Raw genomic sequence first — 20,094 nt, 5'->3', positions numbered from 1 at the left:
TTCAGAATACCTTGTAAAGAACATATGCATTATTTGATTTTTTATCCAAGGTGTTCCACAAGACATTAGTTGCATTTAACAGAACTTATGGTCTTGTACTTCCAAATTACATAGTAATGCACTTGCACTCAAAGAATTAATAAAGTTCACTTTAATGAAGTACAATGTCACCCATGTCACCAATGTCACTGCTTTCTTGCCCACACATCCTCAACAAAGACACATGAAAGAAACAGGAAAAAGTATGCACACTCTTTCTTTCACACTATACTTCTGCTGTATGTCTTGCAAACAGAACCTATGTAGTCATACCCACTTAGTTCTGATAAGTTTCCTAAATTTTGGCCTGGAAACTCACCCTTCCTTACTAAATTCAATTTATAAAATGATGCAAATTAAATGGTAGCCCATCCAAAGAGACATTTTGTATCTGTTAACACACAGTTGAAAAAACAGCAGAAAGATGTCCTGCCAGAGATGCAAAATCTATTGGTGCCATTTAGCAATCTATCCGTATTTTCTATATTTTCTGCTTATCCATCTGTGGATGGTGTATACTGTCAATTGCAACAACTCTGTATGAGGAGGCTGAATGCTCTTAATATGAGTGAAGCATTTCTTCTTTCACTCCTGTTTTCTGGAAATAGAAACTTTTAGGATGTCAGTCCCAGAAAGTAATATTTTCACAAAAAAAGAAAAGAAAAATATGCTTCACAAGTGCCTTGTGTTTCATCACTCTCCTGCTACACTTTCACAAATTACATCTTTTCAGTATTCACAGTGTCAACATTTATCAGAGATGTCCACTTGCTTTTTCATTAGAAAAGACATCTGCTGATTAAGCCAGCAAAACTGTAGAAAGGGAAAATACAGCAAATTCTGCAGAAATCTAAGGCAACTTCAGATTAACAATCAAAAACTGATTCTCTTTCACCTCAAAATCTGTAGGTGTTACAAGTAATGTTATACTCCTTAATAATAACTTGATTTCTCATCTCTGCTCTGTAATTCTGCAGTCTGCCAGATGGAATAGAACTGTCCTGAGAAGAATTTCACCTCCATCTCCTCCTCCTTCAAAATAAAAAAAAAATCAAAAACCTCTGACATAACATTTATGTTGCATTTGTTTTTTGAGTAAGTTAATGGTAGTGTGGACTCTGATCCAATCCTTCATACATATTTGTGGCCAATAAAGAAAGGGCAGTTATAGATGTAATTCCAACCATATATTAAACTGCAGCCTTCCAAATTTGCTCCCTTTCAGGTTTTGTGGAGTTTCCTCTTTGGTTAATTGTCCGGTCATTCAGTCTTGATTTGGCTGTTTCATTGATTTTTGTCTAAAATAACTAAATCCATCAAATATAAATATTAGAGTAAAAAAGTCATGATACTTCAGCTTGTAATATCTGTCCTTAGTAAGCATATACTGGTTTTGCATGGTTGAATAAAGTGAAAGAGAGCTACATCCCCCAAAAAATGACAGTAATACCTTAAAATTATAAAAGCAATGCCATTTATTTTATAAAGTAAACATCATTATAACAGCCTCACAGAGCTGTATTAAAAGTTCCAAAGCTGTCTTAAAAACACTGTTGGGAAAATTAATTTTCACGTTATCACAGAGTCATAGAGTGGTCTGGGTTGAAAAGGACCATGGTAATCATCTCATTTCAACCCCCCCGCTACATGCAGAGTCACCAACCACTAGATGAGGCTGCCCAGAGCCACATCCAGCCTGGCCTTGAATGCCTCCAGGGATGGGGCATCCACAGCCTCCTTGGGCATCACCCTCTGTGTGAAAAACTTTCTCCTAACATCTAACCTAAACCTCCCCCGTCTTAGTTTAAAACCATTCCCCCTTGTCCTGTCACTATCTACCCTTTAAACAGTTATTCCCCCTCCTGTGTATATACTCCCTTCAAGTACTGGAAGACCACAGTGCAGTCTCCCTGGAGCCTTCTCTTTTCCAAGCTAAACAAGCCCAGTTCCCTCAACCTTCCCTCACAGTAGAGGTGCTCCAGCCCTCTGATCATCTTAGTGGTCCTCCTCTACGTTATCTTGACTGGTTCTCAAACAGTCCTACTCTCAAAGCAAGTGTAACTTATAATTCTTTCTTTCCTGCTTTAGGCAGTTCCACGCATAGGTATGAATCACTATGTTCCTTGGCCTAAGTACAGAATCAGGCTCTACACTCCAGTTCTGGTTGTGCAATAACATGACTTGCACACTTAAATTTCTTAAGGTGTTCTCTAGTAACTACTTAAAAAGCAAAGGAAATGTAGACTCACTACCATCATTCTGTGCATTGCAGGTTTATACCTCCACACCATAACATAAGAAAATAAAGAACATCAGTGTATTCATTTTCATTCTCCATATAAATTGCAGTAATACAAAACAAGTATGTGCAATATTTGGTATAGAAATAAGCACAAATATAAAAATAATAGTAGTGGAAGTACCACCTTAACTTATGCCTGCAAAATACAACACAGGCAATAAAATGGAGTGACAAAGAGCAGAAATAAGATTAAAATAAAAATCTAGAGTAATTATACTACTTTATCTCATGATTCCACAGTGGATTTCACCTTTGCACCTAATATGTTGACGTGGTTTTGTTGAACATATTTTTCAGATCCCATGTTTGCCAAATAAATATTATTGCTGTGAGTGAATATGTAAACAATTAAAACACTACAATATTTTCAGTGTCTTTATTGCCTGGGTATTTCTCTTTCACTAGTCCCTCAACTATCTGAATAGCTAAAAAGCAAAAACTAGCATTAGGAAATTACTAAAGTTCATACACTCTTATTCACTCACGTTTAGCATGAAAAGTATCGGTAAAATAATAATGCTTTGGATCCAAAGGGGGATTAGTTGTTGTTTTTATTCTGTACACAGTATTATTTACTCTCACATCCCATTGCAGAGGGAATGACTGAGGACAGACTTCGTCAACAGGCGCAAATCTGCAGGAACTTCATTCTCAGAAAACTTCATTAATTTTAAGACATTAAAGAACTTCTGCTCTCAGTGTTGAATTCTGCCACATTACATACACCAAATTAATTTCTTAAGCACAGTCCTAGGCCCCAGACTTCAAATCTAGAAAATATTCATCCTTAGCTGATTGCTTAGAAGTATATACTAAGGTTCAGCATTCAACTTGGCAGTCTACAGGAAGTCATGGCAGAAAACAAAATCAGTCAGATGAAGTAACCCACATTCTTTAAGAGAATGTCACCAATCCCATATTAGTTGAAATTAATGAGTTATGGTTTTCTACTTATGTTAAAGTTGTGCACATAATTATGGTAATCATGTTATATGGGGCTTAGACAAAAAGGTGCACTAAATATGCTTGATGGTTATTCTATAGATAGAAAAGTACCCTACCCTAACCCTAAAACGCATACAGACTGAAAATTCCATATTTAGGTAAAGTACTAAATTTAGAAGAAAAAAACCCACAGATTTTGTTTAATTCTGGTTGGAAGGGATCTATGAAGTACTTTAGTTCAACCTCCTGCTTAAAACAGTCAGATATCAAGTCAGAACACAACTGTTCAAGTGTTTATCCAGTTGAGTTTTGAAAATGTCAAAAGACAGCACAGCCTCTCTGAGCAACCAGCTTCAATGTTTGGCTGTCCATGTATGAGAAATATATGTATCTAGTCTGATTCTTTCTTCATCTTCTGTCTGCTAGCTTGCATTCTCCCACTGAGCATCATCATAAGGAGTTGGTCTCTCTCTTTATATTTCCTTCTCTGTAGGATCTGAAGGCTGCTGTTGTATAAATTGCAAGCCATGTCTTTTCCAAGTGAAGTAACACACCTCAGCGGTGGGTTGCCAGGGTGCTCAAGTACTTCCAGATAATTAATATCATTCTTATTTGTAATGTTTGCTTATCATCTAAAAAGTACCAAGTAAAGAAGGACAACTCCTTTTCATGACAGGCTGTTCACACAGCCTCATGGCTGTGGCTGCCTTTGCTCATCGCATTGCCTGAGGACTTGCCCTACAAAGCTGCACATCCCAGCTGCACAGATTTGTAGTCAGCCCTTCTGAACTTCATAAAAATTTCTTCAAAAAAGGATAAGTTGGGCATTACCAGCATGCTTAGTGGCTCTCAGTATCTTATTGGATACTTTTAAAATATATTTTCTTAGAAAAAAAAAGAAAGAAAGAAAAGGATACAAAACACTTCTGCATCCTGTATGTTAACTAAATACTTAGGATGCCTAGGACTAGGCATACTTAGAACTAATGTTCTAAATACTCAGATATAGAACATGCATGTGTATGTTTTTAGGTATGTATTTGCAGGTGAAGGTAAACTGTAAAATATTTATGTCTAGAAATAAAATGCGCCTACTGAACAAAATAAACAACAACAACAACCAGCCCACTGCATATGGCAATATCCTTAGAATATTTACTTAGTGGACTTTAAGTTCTTCACAGAAATTATCAATCAATTTCTTCAGTATTACTTTACAGCTTAAAAAAAATTAGAATTAACACAAGTCTTAAATTAACAGTATCAGTACACACTCATAGAGGGTCATGAGGATTTGTTGGATGTCATGTCAAGCAAATCAGACTTATGCAATTAAGCTGCAACATTCTGATCACTGCAATGACTGCACTGAGGCAAAAAGTAAGGAAAAGTAAAATAAATAAATATATACATATGAAAGTAATTTGCAACATCTTGAGTCTTATCCCAGGTGCATCTGGAAAAGGCCCAAGACTTCTCTGTGCTTCATAAGCACTTGTTATGCTCCTTAAACTGAGTCAACTGACAGAACTTAAAGCTCCTGATCTCTTTAATCTTTATTGCACCAGACAGCACTTAGAGACAGTAACTATTTAGGAATCTCTAATTCCATGTAATTGGTCTGGCTGAACAATGATGGCAAGCAAACAAATGACAGAGAAAGTGAAGTGACTGGAACAGTATATTCATTCTTTCAAGTAATTCTATTTCATAGCCACTGTCAAAAATGCTCTTAAATCATTGTAAAGGAAGAGAATCCCATGGGGTCACAACGCTGCACTTTTTAAGAAAGCTGCAATATCACAGCTTCTTTGTGATTTAACAAAGCTTCTTTGTGATTTAACAGTATACCTGTCCCATAATAGGCCACAACATCAGCCTGTCAGGGCACTAACTGCATGAATTCATGGATTAAAAGCTGCAGAACTTCTTAAGCATGCTAGGACTGTATATCATCGCTTACTGATTACAAAAAGTGAAAGATTTATATTCCATATGAAGCAGATACTGTATATGACCCAGCTTCATGGCAGGGATCAATCAGTGCTCATTATTTAATATCCTGACTCACAGTCCTAAGATCTGTTTTGAAGGCAGAAGTGGCTACTGCTCCTTCATCTGCTTAATGGAGATGACTACACCAGTATCACAAACAGCTACTAGGATGCATTCTTTAGTTATCAGTTTCTCATCCCAGTGTACTAATCCTTCAGCTCATGTTAATACACCATGTCATGGCCTATGGCATGCAGGCCATGCCACCACCCTTGGAAAAGCAGTATTGGTTGTTCTGGGCAGGAAGAGTGCCAGCTGCTAGAGTTAATAACCACCTGAGAGCAAGAACCAACCCAACAGCAAAAAGATTACCACCGAGCACAACTCTGAAACACTTCTCCTTCCATACAAGTGACTGGGTACCTTTCAGAGCAGGTACACTTCCTACAAGCTAAAAATGCTGCAGAAGTATATACAGGGTAATTGCCCACTTAGGCATTTGCCTGTAATGTGTATGAATATAGTAGCAACTTAAATAAAAATAAAATAAAACACACAGAAGCTGTTCATTCTGCATTTGCAGAAGAACATGAAAGAGATTTGATTTTTCTGTATCTCAGACAGCATTGTCACATATTCAAACTGGAAGGTACAACACTGATAGTAGTAAGTTATCTAAAGTTTGTCACATGAAGTAGTTATGTCTTCTGATGGAGAACAAAACTTACCACAAAAACAGATTAAAGGCATTAGAAATACCAGAGCAATATGACTAACTGTTCTTTTCTCTGTCCTTATGATTTTTTTCTCACTATATAAAAAGAAGCATGAACTTTTACTTAGAATTTTTATTAAGAGCATGTGACTAGAGGCCAGTCAAGTTTACCGCCCCCTTTTTCTTTTGGCTTTGCAGACAAATATACTATCTTCAGGCACTTATTATCTGATAGGCAGAAGAACGAGCATAAAGAAGACAAACATTATTTAGAGTCTATTTGCAGAATAGATTTTTTTTTTTACTTGCTCTAATCAGCTAGCTGCATCAGAAGTTGTTTTAGCATCTATTGACTCCAACGTACTATGTTTTGGCAGAAGAATCACAAGTAACATCTTAATATAGTATTCTTACTTTCACATCTGCAGCTAATGGGTGCAAATGACTACAATAATTTTAATTTTAAAAAGCTACCAAATTAGTGCTTCAGAAACATCTTTTCAATAATTAACTGCTCTCAAAATCATAAAAATTATATTTTGACAAGTAATTGTAGTTTAAGACTGCAGAAAACAAACCTATAGTGATGGAGAAGAGACCTCCAGCCATAAAAGATTTAATTTTCTTTCCACACAAACCTCATAAGTTTGAAATAACATATGTATACAAAATGAAAATTGTTAATATGATCTTTAAATTTGCAGTCTGAGAAAACACTGCTAAACACAATGAAAATAAGCCTGGTACTGACAATGACTTGAGCAGATTAGAGAGACATAAAAAAAAAGGGGAGATATAATGTTATCTAATGTCCTGCAATGTGCAAAAGGTGATGTGTGCTGGGCAGAGAACCAGTGACTGAGTACCAGGGCTGTGAAAAGACCTAAGGAGTGTAATAGCACTTATGTCCCAGCCAACCACAAGTCAAAGGTGGCAGGCGTTGAGAAACACATAGCTAAGGTACCTCAGAGAACAGAGAGACTTGAAAATACGAACTAGCTCTAGCATTGGCTGAAGTGAAGTAATAATTCATCTGGACAAGTATGTCTTTTTATGGATCCTCAATTTCAAGAATAATGTGCAATAGCTAAAAAAAAAAGTCAAGGAGAATAACAAGGTGATGAAAGTCCTAGAAAACATGACTTAGCAGGAATGTTTAAATGTATTGGACATTTTCTAGCCTGAAAGAAAATGGAACTGAGGGCAGACATAATAACAATCTCAAAGTACATGATAAATTCCTTAAAAAAATAAAATAGGAATAATTTGTTTCACAGTGAGAAGGAAAAGAAGTTGATGAGCTTCAATTGCAGCAAGAGATACCTTTTTTTTTTTAAATAATCAAAACTACTTCCACCTACATCCTAAAATTTTTATATTAAGGATACTGAAGTAATGTATTTCATAGCTGTCTGTGAAGTATTCATTTTGCATGTTTTTAGAAACAAGTTAGAAAAGCATATTTTAGAAATGTCATAGATACAGCTGTTTCCATCTTAAGGATGCTCAGATATCTTTGCAGTCCTGTAGGTTTATGGGAACAAAAACTTCACTCATACATTACTGAAATGCAAACTCTCAACTGTAGAAAGCTCATGTTTCCATCTCTGATAACTTCTCTACTTCAAATACACTTTTTTTCATCATGGCCTTTCTGGGCAGAGCTACCCATGAGCTACTGCAAGAAGTAATGCATTATGCTCCTTCAAAATATCCTTTATGTTTACAAAGGCTCAATGACAGTTCAGTTGTTAGTGTACTATTACAGTCATCTGAGAAGTCTGCAGATAGATACTGCCATGTGAACATACATAAAAATATGGCTGTGCCCACTTTCTGTTCCATTAGATATGCTACGTTTTGACTAGATGCTCTTTGTGGCAGGGTTTATCATTTAGTTTTTATTTCAGACAGTGCTGAGTACAATAAAGTTTCCCTCATCTGTGAATTGTTAACTACCATGGTACTAGTAACAATAATGACACAATGTGCTAACAAACCAACACAGCAGGGTGCTATGGGAAAGCACAGAGATTCATTTTAATGTGACTGGCCATGTGGCAGAAGGTGTTTGCAGATGGTTTGGTGTCACTTTTGTCTATTCTCTTCCCATGGAAAACAGCAGGATTGTATATACGTGGTGAGTACACAGTAGTTGCTATTAATCCAGAGACAATATACTCTGATTTATCTGTCACTTTCTGAAACAATCAGAACCCAAAAAAAGGTCCCTCTATTTAGGGCTAGGCTTTTCATCTCCAGCAGCCACACTTTCTCTTATTCACAGACTTCATTAACTGTTTGCTGCGTGTAAATTATCCACCAATAAAACAACAGATGGCAAAGGATAATGGTGACTTTGAATATAGGTGCTGAGCATAATTCAGCTTTCTTATTTGAAATTGTTATAATCCAGTCTTCACCTTGTAATGACTTCATCTCATGAAGCATGAGCCAACCAACAAAGCTGGAGAATTTACCTTTCATGAAACAGAGGTTTCTGTAGATAGACCCATACTTCTCTTCCTAACATGCCTGTGATCATTTATCTCTTTCACATTTTCTGTTTAAATTCACATTGCTTTCTACATCACCAAAAGCAGGCAGGTAGCATTATTATTCTTTACTTTCCATCTTTTCCCCCAGTTATTTGTAAGCATTCACTATCTAATGAGTTGCACTGCTAACTAAGTAATAACAACCATCTTAGTTGAGAACAAAAGTCCATTTAATTTGTCATTTTGTAACAGGGTTCTACAACAGTACTTCAGGAACACAAGAATATAAAAGACAAGGTCATGAGCATTCCCCCAGAATTTGTTCCCACACTGCAGGCATCTAATGCTTGGAGAAGAATGTCAGGGGTATTTTTTGCAGACAAGACTACAGGAAATTTTATGAACAATGGTAAAGTATATTCAGGATCATACCTACAACATAAAGAGATTCCAAAACTTCCCTTCACAACCTTATCCTGTAAAACTTAGAAAGTAGACACGTGAAGTGTTCATTGATCAGAAAGTCAGCAAGACAGACAGCTGTTCCCTTTGGAGCCTGCATCCCCCAATAGAAACAGACTATCGTAAGTACAGTATTTCCACATTTAATGAGTTTTCCTCTCAGAAAACAAACACGGTGTCCATAGGCAGTTCACTGACCACTACATTCGAATCAGGATTTGTGAGTGCAATAAATAACAAAAATAACTGGCAGATATATTTTTAAGCAGAAATATCTGAGAATCAAAAGTGATTGACTGTAAACTGTACTAATGAATGACCAAACCTGTTTTGTTCATTTTTATGTCAGTGACCTAGAAGTAGGAATTGTGAAAAGGTTATAAATTTCCTGAGTAAACAAATCTGAGCAAGGATAGTCAATGCAATAAAAGATTCTTAATTTTAATTGAGCACAATGAAGCTGGAAAAAGAATAGGGATGTGCATTTGTACTTGATTCATCAGAGAACACGTGATGTGGAGAAAACATGAAATTAACATATAATTAGCCTGAAACATTTTTACAACAAGATATGTAAATACTGAAAGTTTGACAAAGCTTAATATAATCTCATTTATGTCTATCTAGCAAGATAATTTAGCAATATCTGATGTATAACTTCAGTAAGTACTACTTTCAATTAACCCACAGACACATAAAACATACACATTCCTTAAATACAATAACTATTCACTTCCCTTTAAAGTATATATTCATTAACAACTGCAAAGCTGAGAAATATGTCCAAATACAAGAAGTGTGACTATTTGTTAACATACAGACACACTCACCCACATGGTCGGTATGTAAATACAATGTAACTTTCTTCATCACTTCTTTCAATAAATGTCACACAAGTGTGCTTTTCCCAGTGTCGCATGGCTTGTTTGAACATGGCACGCTGGGTACCTGAAAGAATTGAATGACATGAAATACGAGACTTTTCTAACTACTCCTTAAAATCAGATTTTACTATTAGGAATATAGGCCTGACTAAGTCCAGTGTCACAGCACTCTCATATTCTGCCAAAAACCAATTAAAGGGACATTCAAATCATCAGCTTCCCATAATGTACCTGCCTGTAAGGGGACCACTACTGACTATCACAGCCCAGCAAACATAAAACCAGCAATAAAAAGCACAGCTGTGTTACACAAGAGGCAGATAGCAAATGAAATTTTGCGTGATTCATGTGCCTGCATGTGTATATTTGCTAAGCAATCTATCAGATGAAATTATGAAGTGGGAAAGAGGAGGGAACTGAAAAATCCTTGGTTCCTATACATCCAGTCAGAAAATAAATCAATGGATGAATTCCTACAGTCTTCAAATCTGAAGACTAATTTAACAACAGCCATGTAAACAGACACACCAACAAAGGCATCTGAATTTAATAATGTTGTCTCAAGCAGGGAACAGTTTCTATTTCTCTACATCCAAACCTTTCAGAATTCAAATTATTCACCAAAAGGGGAAAACATATTTTGTTACTACACTAATATAGTAGCATAATATAATAACAGCATGTCTAGATATTTATTTTAAAAAGAGAAACACATTCAGAAGCAGTCTAGATGCAGAAGAAACCAAGACAGGTCTCCACAGAGCTCAAGGACCTATGCATGCTGGGTGCCCATACAGTATTTCAGGTAGTGCAGCAAAGCAATTTCATTGCCTAATAAAACACAGAGCTTATTAACTTAGAGGTAGTACCTGAGAACATTGTTTCTGAGCAAGAAATCCACAAAGAACTGTATTCAGCATGAATTTGCTGGCAGAAATATATCCACCTTGCATGCTTTCAAAGCTACATCCCAGCACAGGATAGATAACTCGGGGTGCGGGTGATGAGGCCACAAGTTGTACCAGAGGAGGTTTAGAATGAACAATAAGAAAAAACTTTTTTTTCCAGAGAGTGGTCAGGCACTGGAATGGCTGCCCAGGGAGGTAGTAGAGTCGCCATCCCTGGCAGTGTTCAAGAGGTGCCTGGATGAGGAGCTATGAGATATGGTTTAGTGGCTTGTTGTAGCAACACTAATGGGAGGATGGTCAGACTAGATCTTGTAGGTTCTTTCCAACCTTGTGATTCTATGATTGCTTGTTTTTTAAATGCTTTAAGTTGAAAGACAACAAAATTCCAAAGTTGATAAAAACAGGGGGTTCAAATCATGCCATGATCCTAAGAATTAAAGGTTATTTCATCCTGTACTGCTCTTTTATCATTAAGTAATGTTCATCAAGTTTTAAAACTTACCTTTCTTTATGAAAAAAGTAGTTTGGCATATAAACCTTGTAAAGAATGTCTCTGATTTCTTTGTATACATGTGCATACAGCATGTATGAATATGCATGTTTCTTTACACTTTCTGTATTATTGTGCACAATAAGATGCTGTTATGTATCATTTTCCATCCATCTATGTTTTTCTCCATCTTCCTTTTTGTTCTAAATTACGGATTATATCCATTTTGATACTGATCCCCTTACAGTTCTCAGGAAAGAAAACTGTTCTTTTTTTTTTCTTCTAAATTTTCATGCTAAGAATTACATACAAATATTAAAGCCAGCATTTTCTTTTTGTCATGTATAAGAATTAGTATTTGTCATGTATATATATAATGTATATATAATTATATATATATATAATATATATATATATATTATATATATAATTTCATTTGAAAGACAACTGAGGAATTACAAAACAAATTGAAGTCATTTAACTGAATGAAATCAGTTTAGCAAAATAGATGTCCTACTATTCAATTCTGTTAAACTCTTAAAGTAAATATATGTACAGTTACTCAGGCCCCTGAAAACACACATAAAGAAACACCAGACAAACAGCCTTCCCTATCTAAAACATGCCTATATATCTTTACTACATAGCTTACCTTTGGGAACGATATATTAAAGGATGGCTAACATTTTCAAAACAAATGTACTCCTGGCCTGATCCTACAGAAATCTTTCCATAGCAAGACTTTCCTATAAATAAATAAAGGCAAGTAAAAATATACTTTCTCCCTATATAAAGCTCAAAACTTACCAGTGAAATTTCCACCTATTACATATGGAATGACACCCCCTGGCCATATTCTTTCTGTTCGTGATGTAGCAGCTCTGGGAAATCTGTTCTTCTCACTTTTCCCTGAGAATTTAACTGTGGTTCTTCCTTTAGAAGTACTATTTTGCTCAAAGCCTGTAATGACAATTAAAACACTAATTGGGTTCATTAAAAGGAAAAAAAAAAAAAAAAACCAACAAAAAGAAAAATAAAAAGAGGACCATTACTGAATAATTATTTTCCATTATTATTTCTGTATGTCCTTTCAAAATAGGATAATACTATTATCCAACAATCTAATACTACCTGGTTTTCCAGGAAGAGATTGAAATGGCATATGTAAATCTTCAACTTCCAAATGTATCTACAGTAACAATTTGCACATAAGCTTACTGACTGAATCACTGTCTGTATAATTGCATCAAAATTTTATCATCTAACAATAATAACAATAAAACTACATTTCCTTCTTTCATGTGTTTTATTTATTGTTGTTGTTTTGGCTTAGGTTATTTTTGTTGTTTGTTCATTTTGTTTTAAGAAAGTTTGGATTTCTCTAGTAGGGAAGAAAAGGCAGACCCAAAGTAATCATGACATTTGTTGCCCATTTCAATTTTATATCTGGGTCTGAGGAAAAAAAATGAAAAATAAAATAAAATAATAAAGTGCATATCTATTCCTAGAGCAATGGACAGAAAGAAGTCCATTACACTGGATTTTGTTATTGTGAACTATCAGGACAAACAGACAAATTATTTGCAAAGTAAATTGTATACTTATGGAAAAAAATCACAGTTAATTTTTCCTTCTGATCTCTGTTACTTGTGCCTACTGGTAATAGCCTCAACATTCTCAGATGGAAATCTAACTTTAAGTTTCATAATATCCCTGTAACACTTCAGGATGTCAATGCATATTTTTCACAAATGAGGTTTTGGACCCCTGTGGATAAGCATTACTCATGGCTGAAAGTTGGAAGATAATAAAAGCCTACTATTTTGAGCGATTATCCGTCATTCTTCCTGGTACATGTAAATATCTCCTAAATCAGCTGAAAATTACTGTGACTACAAAAAAAGGATAAGGACGGCTAGACAGGCACTTGTACACCATAATAAAGTTAGCTATCCTCTTCTGAAGCAATCTAAGTTAGCAAGGGCATCAGTGAAGTTGACTAAAATGAATCATTTGAAAAACAACCAACAAGCCCCAACTCAGCATGGCCAGCAAGCCTTCCTCGTGGAATAAGAATAGCACACATTTCCTACATGATACCAGTTCTAGCTAAGTATTAGTGGGTACATCAGTCTGTGCTGTAAGGATCAGAGAGAACTCTAGGGTACAATCCTGTTTTGGTGCCTTGGAATAGCTCCAGGTCTGGTAGAGCATCAGAAGGAAAAAAAAAAAAAAAGAAGCTACAGAATAAGGCAGGAAGAAAGTTCTTCATGCATGAGAAAAGTCTAGCTTTGTATCAATTAACAGATAAATCATATCAGTAATTACATAGAAAATATCACTCAAGTAAAGCAAGTGATTTAACCTTACATTAAATAAGTGTGTAAAAGAGAATTACAAAGCACTCAACACAGATAGAAATTTCAACAGAAGAACTGCTGTTTAACTTAATATGCAGTCAATATTGAACTGCCACATTAATACTGTTAATTTAAAATTCTTTTCTGCTTACTTAAAATTACAGGTAGTATGAAATTTCAGCCAAGTTGCATGAATGAAAGACAACTAGCTCTTATGCAGTACTGAAAAGTCATAAAAGTGAAAACTATATATCAGCACATAAAAGCAAAGTCAGTTAGAGAGTTCTGTTAATCTTACAAAATAGACACAATGTAGAGTGATTAAAATGCAGTTGTACATGTTTTCTTTTGAGACACTGAGATTCTGTGACACTAAAATGACATTTCTTGCATCAAATATAGTGAATGCACTTGGCCTGTATTAATGGAGATTTCACTGATATAGCGTGCCGAATTCAACTGCATTGACACTGACATAAGGATGATGTGTTTATTTAGCACAACGCACCATAAATGCTTCAAATTGTGTGAGTCATCACAGTGCCCCAAATGGATCCACAGGAAAAAGTATTCCATTAGCAGCTATCCATCACATTCATCAAGCACTGAGATGACAGTTTATTGATAAAAATAGAACTTATAAATGTGAACATAATCACATTAAGTAGCTACAGAAATTTCAATATGAGAGGTAAAAGCACATTTTAGCTTCCAGATCTTACATTGGAAATAGACCTCTAAGAAAATACAATGAAAAGCTAATCTCTTCGTTACTATTCTCATACTATTTAAATTTTGCTTATGCCAACAGTAATACAGAGACACTTGAAGTTAAAGCATTGTAATCACTCATGTTCATGTTACATCATCATATCGAGCAACCTGATAATTTAAATAGTAAAAATACCAGAGCCAAATCTTCTTATCCTTTCTATAAGCTGATAGAGGGCACCTCGTTTTTTTGACATCCCATGCTCTCCAAAGCCACCTTTAAAAACAAAAGAAAAAAAAGAAAAGAATTTAGAAAAGTTAAGAACATGGAAACACCTACAGCAACTACATAGAGGAGATTGGGAAGTATGCTTTAAGAAGTGCTATGTGTCTTTAAGGAACTCTAACATTCCTGAATGACTTGCCTACAAATTCTTCAAGTATTCTTGACAATGAAGCAAGATGTTTTTAGCGTATTTTTTTAGCTTTTTTTTTTTTTTTTTTTTCCTAAAATGCATTCCAGAATGTAAGCCAGCATGTCTTTGTTATTCAGACAAGTCCTGGTAATTACATCATTTAATTATTATTTGGAGCATTTTCTTCTTTCTGGTGACATTGACATTCTCTGAGCTATATTGATGGGCAGCTAAAAGCCCCACTGTCAAAAAGTTTCCTAAATGGATGCCATAATCTTCCTGTTGGAAGGATAAAAGAAAACATCCAAAATTACATCAGGAAAAAAACAGACAAAAAAAAAAGCCACCTTAATACTTCTGATTATTACATGAAAGTTTTGGCTTTCTTTGTCAACATGCAAATGAATGTGCAATGCACTCTCAGAGGCTTTGGAATGCCACACACTGGCATGTATTGCAATAAGACCTTACAGGCATATGCAAGTCATTTTGGTAATCAATGAGCAATAAAAATTCAACTAATAGGTGATTTTAAGATCTATAATGTTATTTTAAGAAACAAATAACATCTCTGAATTCAGCATGTACATTAGATACACATCACATTCCACCTTCACATCTAAATCTACTGTGGTCGCAGGTGGCTTCAAAAATACAGGTAAGTCCAAAGGAAGAGCACTGATAACACTACACAGGCCAATAAATCCTCAGAATTGTTAAGAAGCTTTTGAGATTTTTCTAAGTTTGTAATTAGTTATATTTAACGCTCAGTAACCGTCATAGGACGAGAGAATTTTCAGACTACTCATGCAACACCAGAAGTCAGGTAGAAACAATGAGGCCACCAAAACCTTCAACCACCACAGAACAGACCTTTCCATATTTCCCATTAAAAATTTCAATACATATGCAGAAAATATATTTCTTAAGAGGCAATTTAAAATCATACCATATAAGGCAAGTGAGTTCATGGGCTGCTCAGTGAATAACAATGTGCCTAATTATTTGGATTACACTGTCACATAGTTGCTAGCTCTCTAGAGACAAATTTCCCAAATTTTTTTAAGCATTTTAGATAGATGAGGTAATAGTTCAACGCATTCCTTCCCAACAAGTTATATGGTTAACTGTAATATACAGTAAAGAGAATGTAACCGTTTAATAGCTTGTATTGGTCATTATTTATGCAACCATCTCTAATGTTAAAATTTGTATCATAAAAATGCAGAGTCCAAACAAATATAAAGTTTGTAAAAAAAAAAAAAAAAAAAAAAGAGTAACTTTAACAGATGTAGCAGAAATAGACTCCATTATTTACTAATAGAAACTACTACACTATATTTCTAGAAAAAAAAAATACAAGCATCATTACTTTGATAACACAGCGTGTGTAATCCAATCAGTGAAAAAAAAAATTGAAGAAGTATCTTACATAACCAGTCTGGCTTATATGAATAATTTACAGTCTTGACAAACTGCAGTCTAAAATACATATTTTTTAATTTTAACAGTATTTGAGGCATATTTTTGTACTTTGGGCAGGAGCAAAAAAAATCCAAAAATTTATGTCGGATTGCACTTATATTAATATGCACAGCAATGTTATTGTCTTTGCTGTTGCTTCTACTCACAATAATTATATAGATTGCATGAGTAAAACTAGATGCTCAGATTAAGCAACTCATCTTGCAAATCCATACCTACAATTCTCACCGAAATGATGAGACCCAAAAATAGATCAAAGCCTATTAGCTCAGGATTTTAATTAGTAGTTGCAATGAAAAATACAACTCTCCAATTCCGTCTTGATAGTTTATGTCCATGTACTTAACCTTTCTAAATGATGTCATCTGTATTTTTGAAGATCAACAATAGTACAAGTAGGAAATCATTCTTGTAATTAACTGTCACTGTATCTGTAAAGAAGATAAACTTTTTATTTGTTTCATGCTTAGTAGCCATTTTATCTTCCTTTTCCAAGTTACTGTCTAATATTAATAAACTAGTTGTTCGTAATCTCTTTTAGAAATTTAGCAGTTTGCAAAAACCAACTCAACTCCAACTTATGAATCAAAATGTGTTGAACTTCAGAAATTACGTATGGGATGTTTTCAAAAAGACATCTCCAACTCTATTTAGAAAAAAAAAAAAATCAAGATTGCTGTGTGTTCATTGAGAATGGGTACAAAACAGCACTTCCAGCAGGGTCTGTTCTCCAAAGTCCACTTTCCACTGATTATTTCCCTTCCATTGATTCCTCTTGCACAGTAACAGTAGACAAATTTGATCCAACTGCATTAGTAACACTCAGTAGGATAACTCAATATCCTGAATAAGACACTGACAGGCAAATATAATGTGCAAATCTCAAGACAGGCAAGTAAGAAAAATTAAGTATATAATGTAAAACACTAAAAAAACAGCTTAGAAATCCATATACTTAAACAACAACAAGAAAAGAGAGAAAAAAGAGATCTTTGAAGCTAAAAGGGAAAGATACAGAAGTAAAAGGAAGATCAGAAGGCCAAAGAAATCACTTGACTTGTGTGTACTTTCAGGGGAAATGACTGACCTTGCTGTTTACATTGTCAGCAAATATAGGGGCTGAAATATTTTCAAAGTCAATTAAAAGCATTTTGCTACAGGGGGAAGTGGAGAAGGAAATCACGGACAATTAACATTTTCAAACCCAGTCTTGATCTAGAAAAGAAATGAGGGTACTAAAAGGAAATAAAATAAATTGTCAGGATATTAAAGCAATATCGTGTAACTATAATGAACAGTTCAACTACCCTATTTATACCAATTTAGAGAAGTTAAAAAGAAAAATGCTTAATTGATCTGGAAAATTCCTTTCTGGTCATTCCTCAAAATGATCCTTATTTTCTAATATTAGGAATCATCAAGGTAAAGAGCAGTTGAGTTCAGCAACACATTGAATATGAGTAATAGAAAACAAACTTTAGCTATACACATATAGATTCTTTACTATGCATAAATATTTTCTTTCACACCTTTCCCACTTTGATATTTTTAGTACCATATTCTGAAAGCTTACCCATTTTTGAGTTTACAAACCACAGTCTGGTAGCATTGCTATTTTCAGATATGAGGTAGACAGATATTTAGACATTGACTATTTTTTCTGACACACACACACACATTTACAAGTGAATAATATGTCTTTACCTGTTTCTCTGAAAGTTAATCAGATCGCAGTGTTTAGCACTAAGGTAAGGTACTGTGACAAATTCTAGCAAGGATAACAATGTTCTTGTGTTGCTTCTAGTGTGCAGATTTAACTATCAAAAAAACAACAGAAGGTGCTGTTGCAGTTCTAGAATCCCAGTCACGCCTCCTGGATTCCACATGCTTTTTCCACAGGGCATCTATATTACACTATCAGGAACTTGCAATTGAAAGCAAAGCTTTGCTCAGCTTCCTCTCCCACATTAATACCTGCAGAGAGGACTGGTAGAGAGTCCTCCCAGCTTCTGCTCTTTGGTTCAACAAGTTGTTTTGCTCTTTGTTTGCTTTTTAAGCAAGAAATTCAGGAATACAATTAATTTTTCCCCTTGACTTAACTAAAACCAATTCATGTTAATTGCTAAGTAACTTTCTAAACTGTAAATGAAAGTAATATTATCAACAAAGTTTTAGAACAGGGATTGCCTTCGATCCAGAAGTAAATAAAAGGAAAAATAAGTTAAAAAGCAAGTTTGAAATATCATACCTGTGTTATGGCCAAGTCTTTCATTGGAGTGCTGCGTAAGGTCAATTGTCCTGTCAATCTGAAAGATTTTTAAGTCTTCATCATCTAAGGCAATATCTCCCCAAAAGACAGCTTTAAATAAAAAAGAGCTCAATTTAATTAAAGAATTTATTTTTACATCAATATTAATCTGAAGACTATATTGCCGGTTTACAAACCTTTAGAAAATATATGCCAAATATACATTTATATTTTATACTATTTTTGTACTGACTTTATTTTTATACAAAGAAAGAAAACTAAGGCTAATTATTTATTTCAATATTCTAATTTTTACAGACTAATTTCTTTAGAAATTGCATAAATGCCATCACATAAACGTACTGTAAATCATGCAATAAATTTTCACCATAACTAATGATTTCTACTGTAAATACAGCAGAGAAGATTAAGAACCACTGAAAGACATTAATATTTGAATTACAAAGCTAAAAAATGAAGAATACTGAAAGAAAACAATTTTTATTTTTCCTAACATCCACCCAAAAATGAAACATATGTGAACTAATTTTTAACATTCCAATTAATTTCTGTATTGCATTACATTTACATCAGAGAATTGATACATTTATCTGTTTTCTTTTAATCTGAGCAGAAAAAACAGAAATATGTATGTTTTTCATTATCCTCTTTGTTTCTGTGCTGTCCTTCAATGTTTAATGATGTCACTATAAGGATTCCTTCAAATACTTTATTTTTCAAAACTCCATTCCTTTCCTCTTCTTTTTTCATCCTTTTCTAAGTCTTTTTGTTGTGGTTTTTTTTTTTCCATGTTCTTTTTATGACTCTCAGATGTTTGGTTTTTTTTTTGACTATTTCATAGTTAATTAATCTTCCCTAAGCTGCCATCACAGCTCAGTGAGTAAAGATATATGGCAAGAATCTTACCCATCTGCAAGAATTCAGTATCTATACCTGCAGTATACAGACCATTTTTTTCTGAGATTTTATCATGAAATCTCTCTGCCAACATAAAATTATCACTAAAATTGAACTCAGTAAGCCATATCCTCAGCTACTATTAATGAAGTCAGAGTATTATCAACTAACATGAGTGCAAGTGACACTCTCTCTGCTCTACTTACATTCTAACTGATTCTAAGCACAAACTAGTTTTCTTAATGTCATTTGGTCAAATCCTTATACACATGCACACAGAGTGAACATTCATTGGATGGATTCATTTTTCAGTACATTCCTGTTACTGTATAACTTATTTATTCTTAATTATTCTTAATTATTTCATCAAATTCATACCTAAAAATCTTTGCTTAAGTAAAAGTTATGTATTCCCACAGAACTCCCAGATATTAAATTACATCTTCATTTCTCCATTATTTTTTCTTGAACTCAAGGCAACTATAGGGAGAAATCACATTAAAAATTCCTTTTGTCTGCCTTGTAAAATTAAGTTAAAAAAAAAAAAGACTATCTACATAGACCTCAAAAATGAAAATTTTCAATTAAAACAGCAAACATCTAAAAATGAATATTTCCACATGTATATTTATTTACATTAAACAATGTTTTTTAAAAACAGTAAGTATTTGAGACCATTTCTGAAACTGTTCAGTCACTTCTCATACATTTGTGAATG

The 20,094-nt window shown here is 34.3% G+C and overlaps 1 protein-coding gene across 4 annotated transcripts in view; it reads right to left on the bottom strand.

The window, feature by feature from the left end:
* The window catches only part of TLL1 (tolloid like 1), a 132,960-nt gene that overhangs the window by 57,329 nt on the left and 55,537 nt on the right, over window positions 1–20,094 (bottom strand). For 3 of the 4 annotated variants that reach the window (XM_032444243.1, XM_015860960.2, XM_015860962.2), the window contains 4 exons: window positions 18,459–18,569; window positions 14,506–14,586; window positions 12,046–12,198; window positions 9,787–9,904 (listed from right to left, as the gene is read on the bottom strand). In XM_032444243.1, coding sequence (XP_032300134.1) covers window positions 9,787–9,904; window positions 12,046–12,198; window positions 14,506–14,586; window positions 18,459–18,569 — 463 coding nt within the window. Of the gene's footprint in view, window positions 1–9,786; window positions 9,905–12,045; window positions 12,199–14,505; window positions 14,587–18,458; window positions 18,570–19,754; window positions 19,930–20,094 lie in introns of those variants that run through there. The other variant, XM_015860961.2, reaches the window with a different exon arrangement.

This window comes from Coturnix japonica, chromosome 4, assembly GCF_001577835.2.
Source record: "Coturnix japonica isolate 7356 chromosome 4, Coturnix japonica 2.1, whole genome shotgun sequence".
NCBI lineage: Eukaryota > Metazoa > Chordata > Aves > Galliformes > Phasianidae > Coturnix > Coturnix japonica.
Note: the sequence above shows the minus strand (reverse complement) of the source record. Positions and strands in the feature narration are given on the sequence as shown.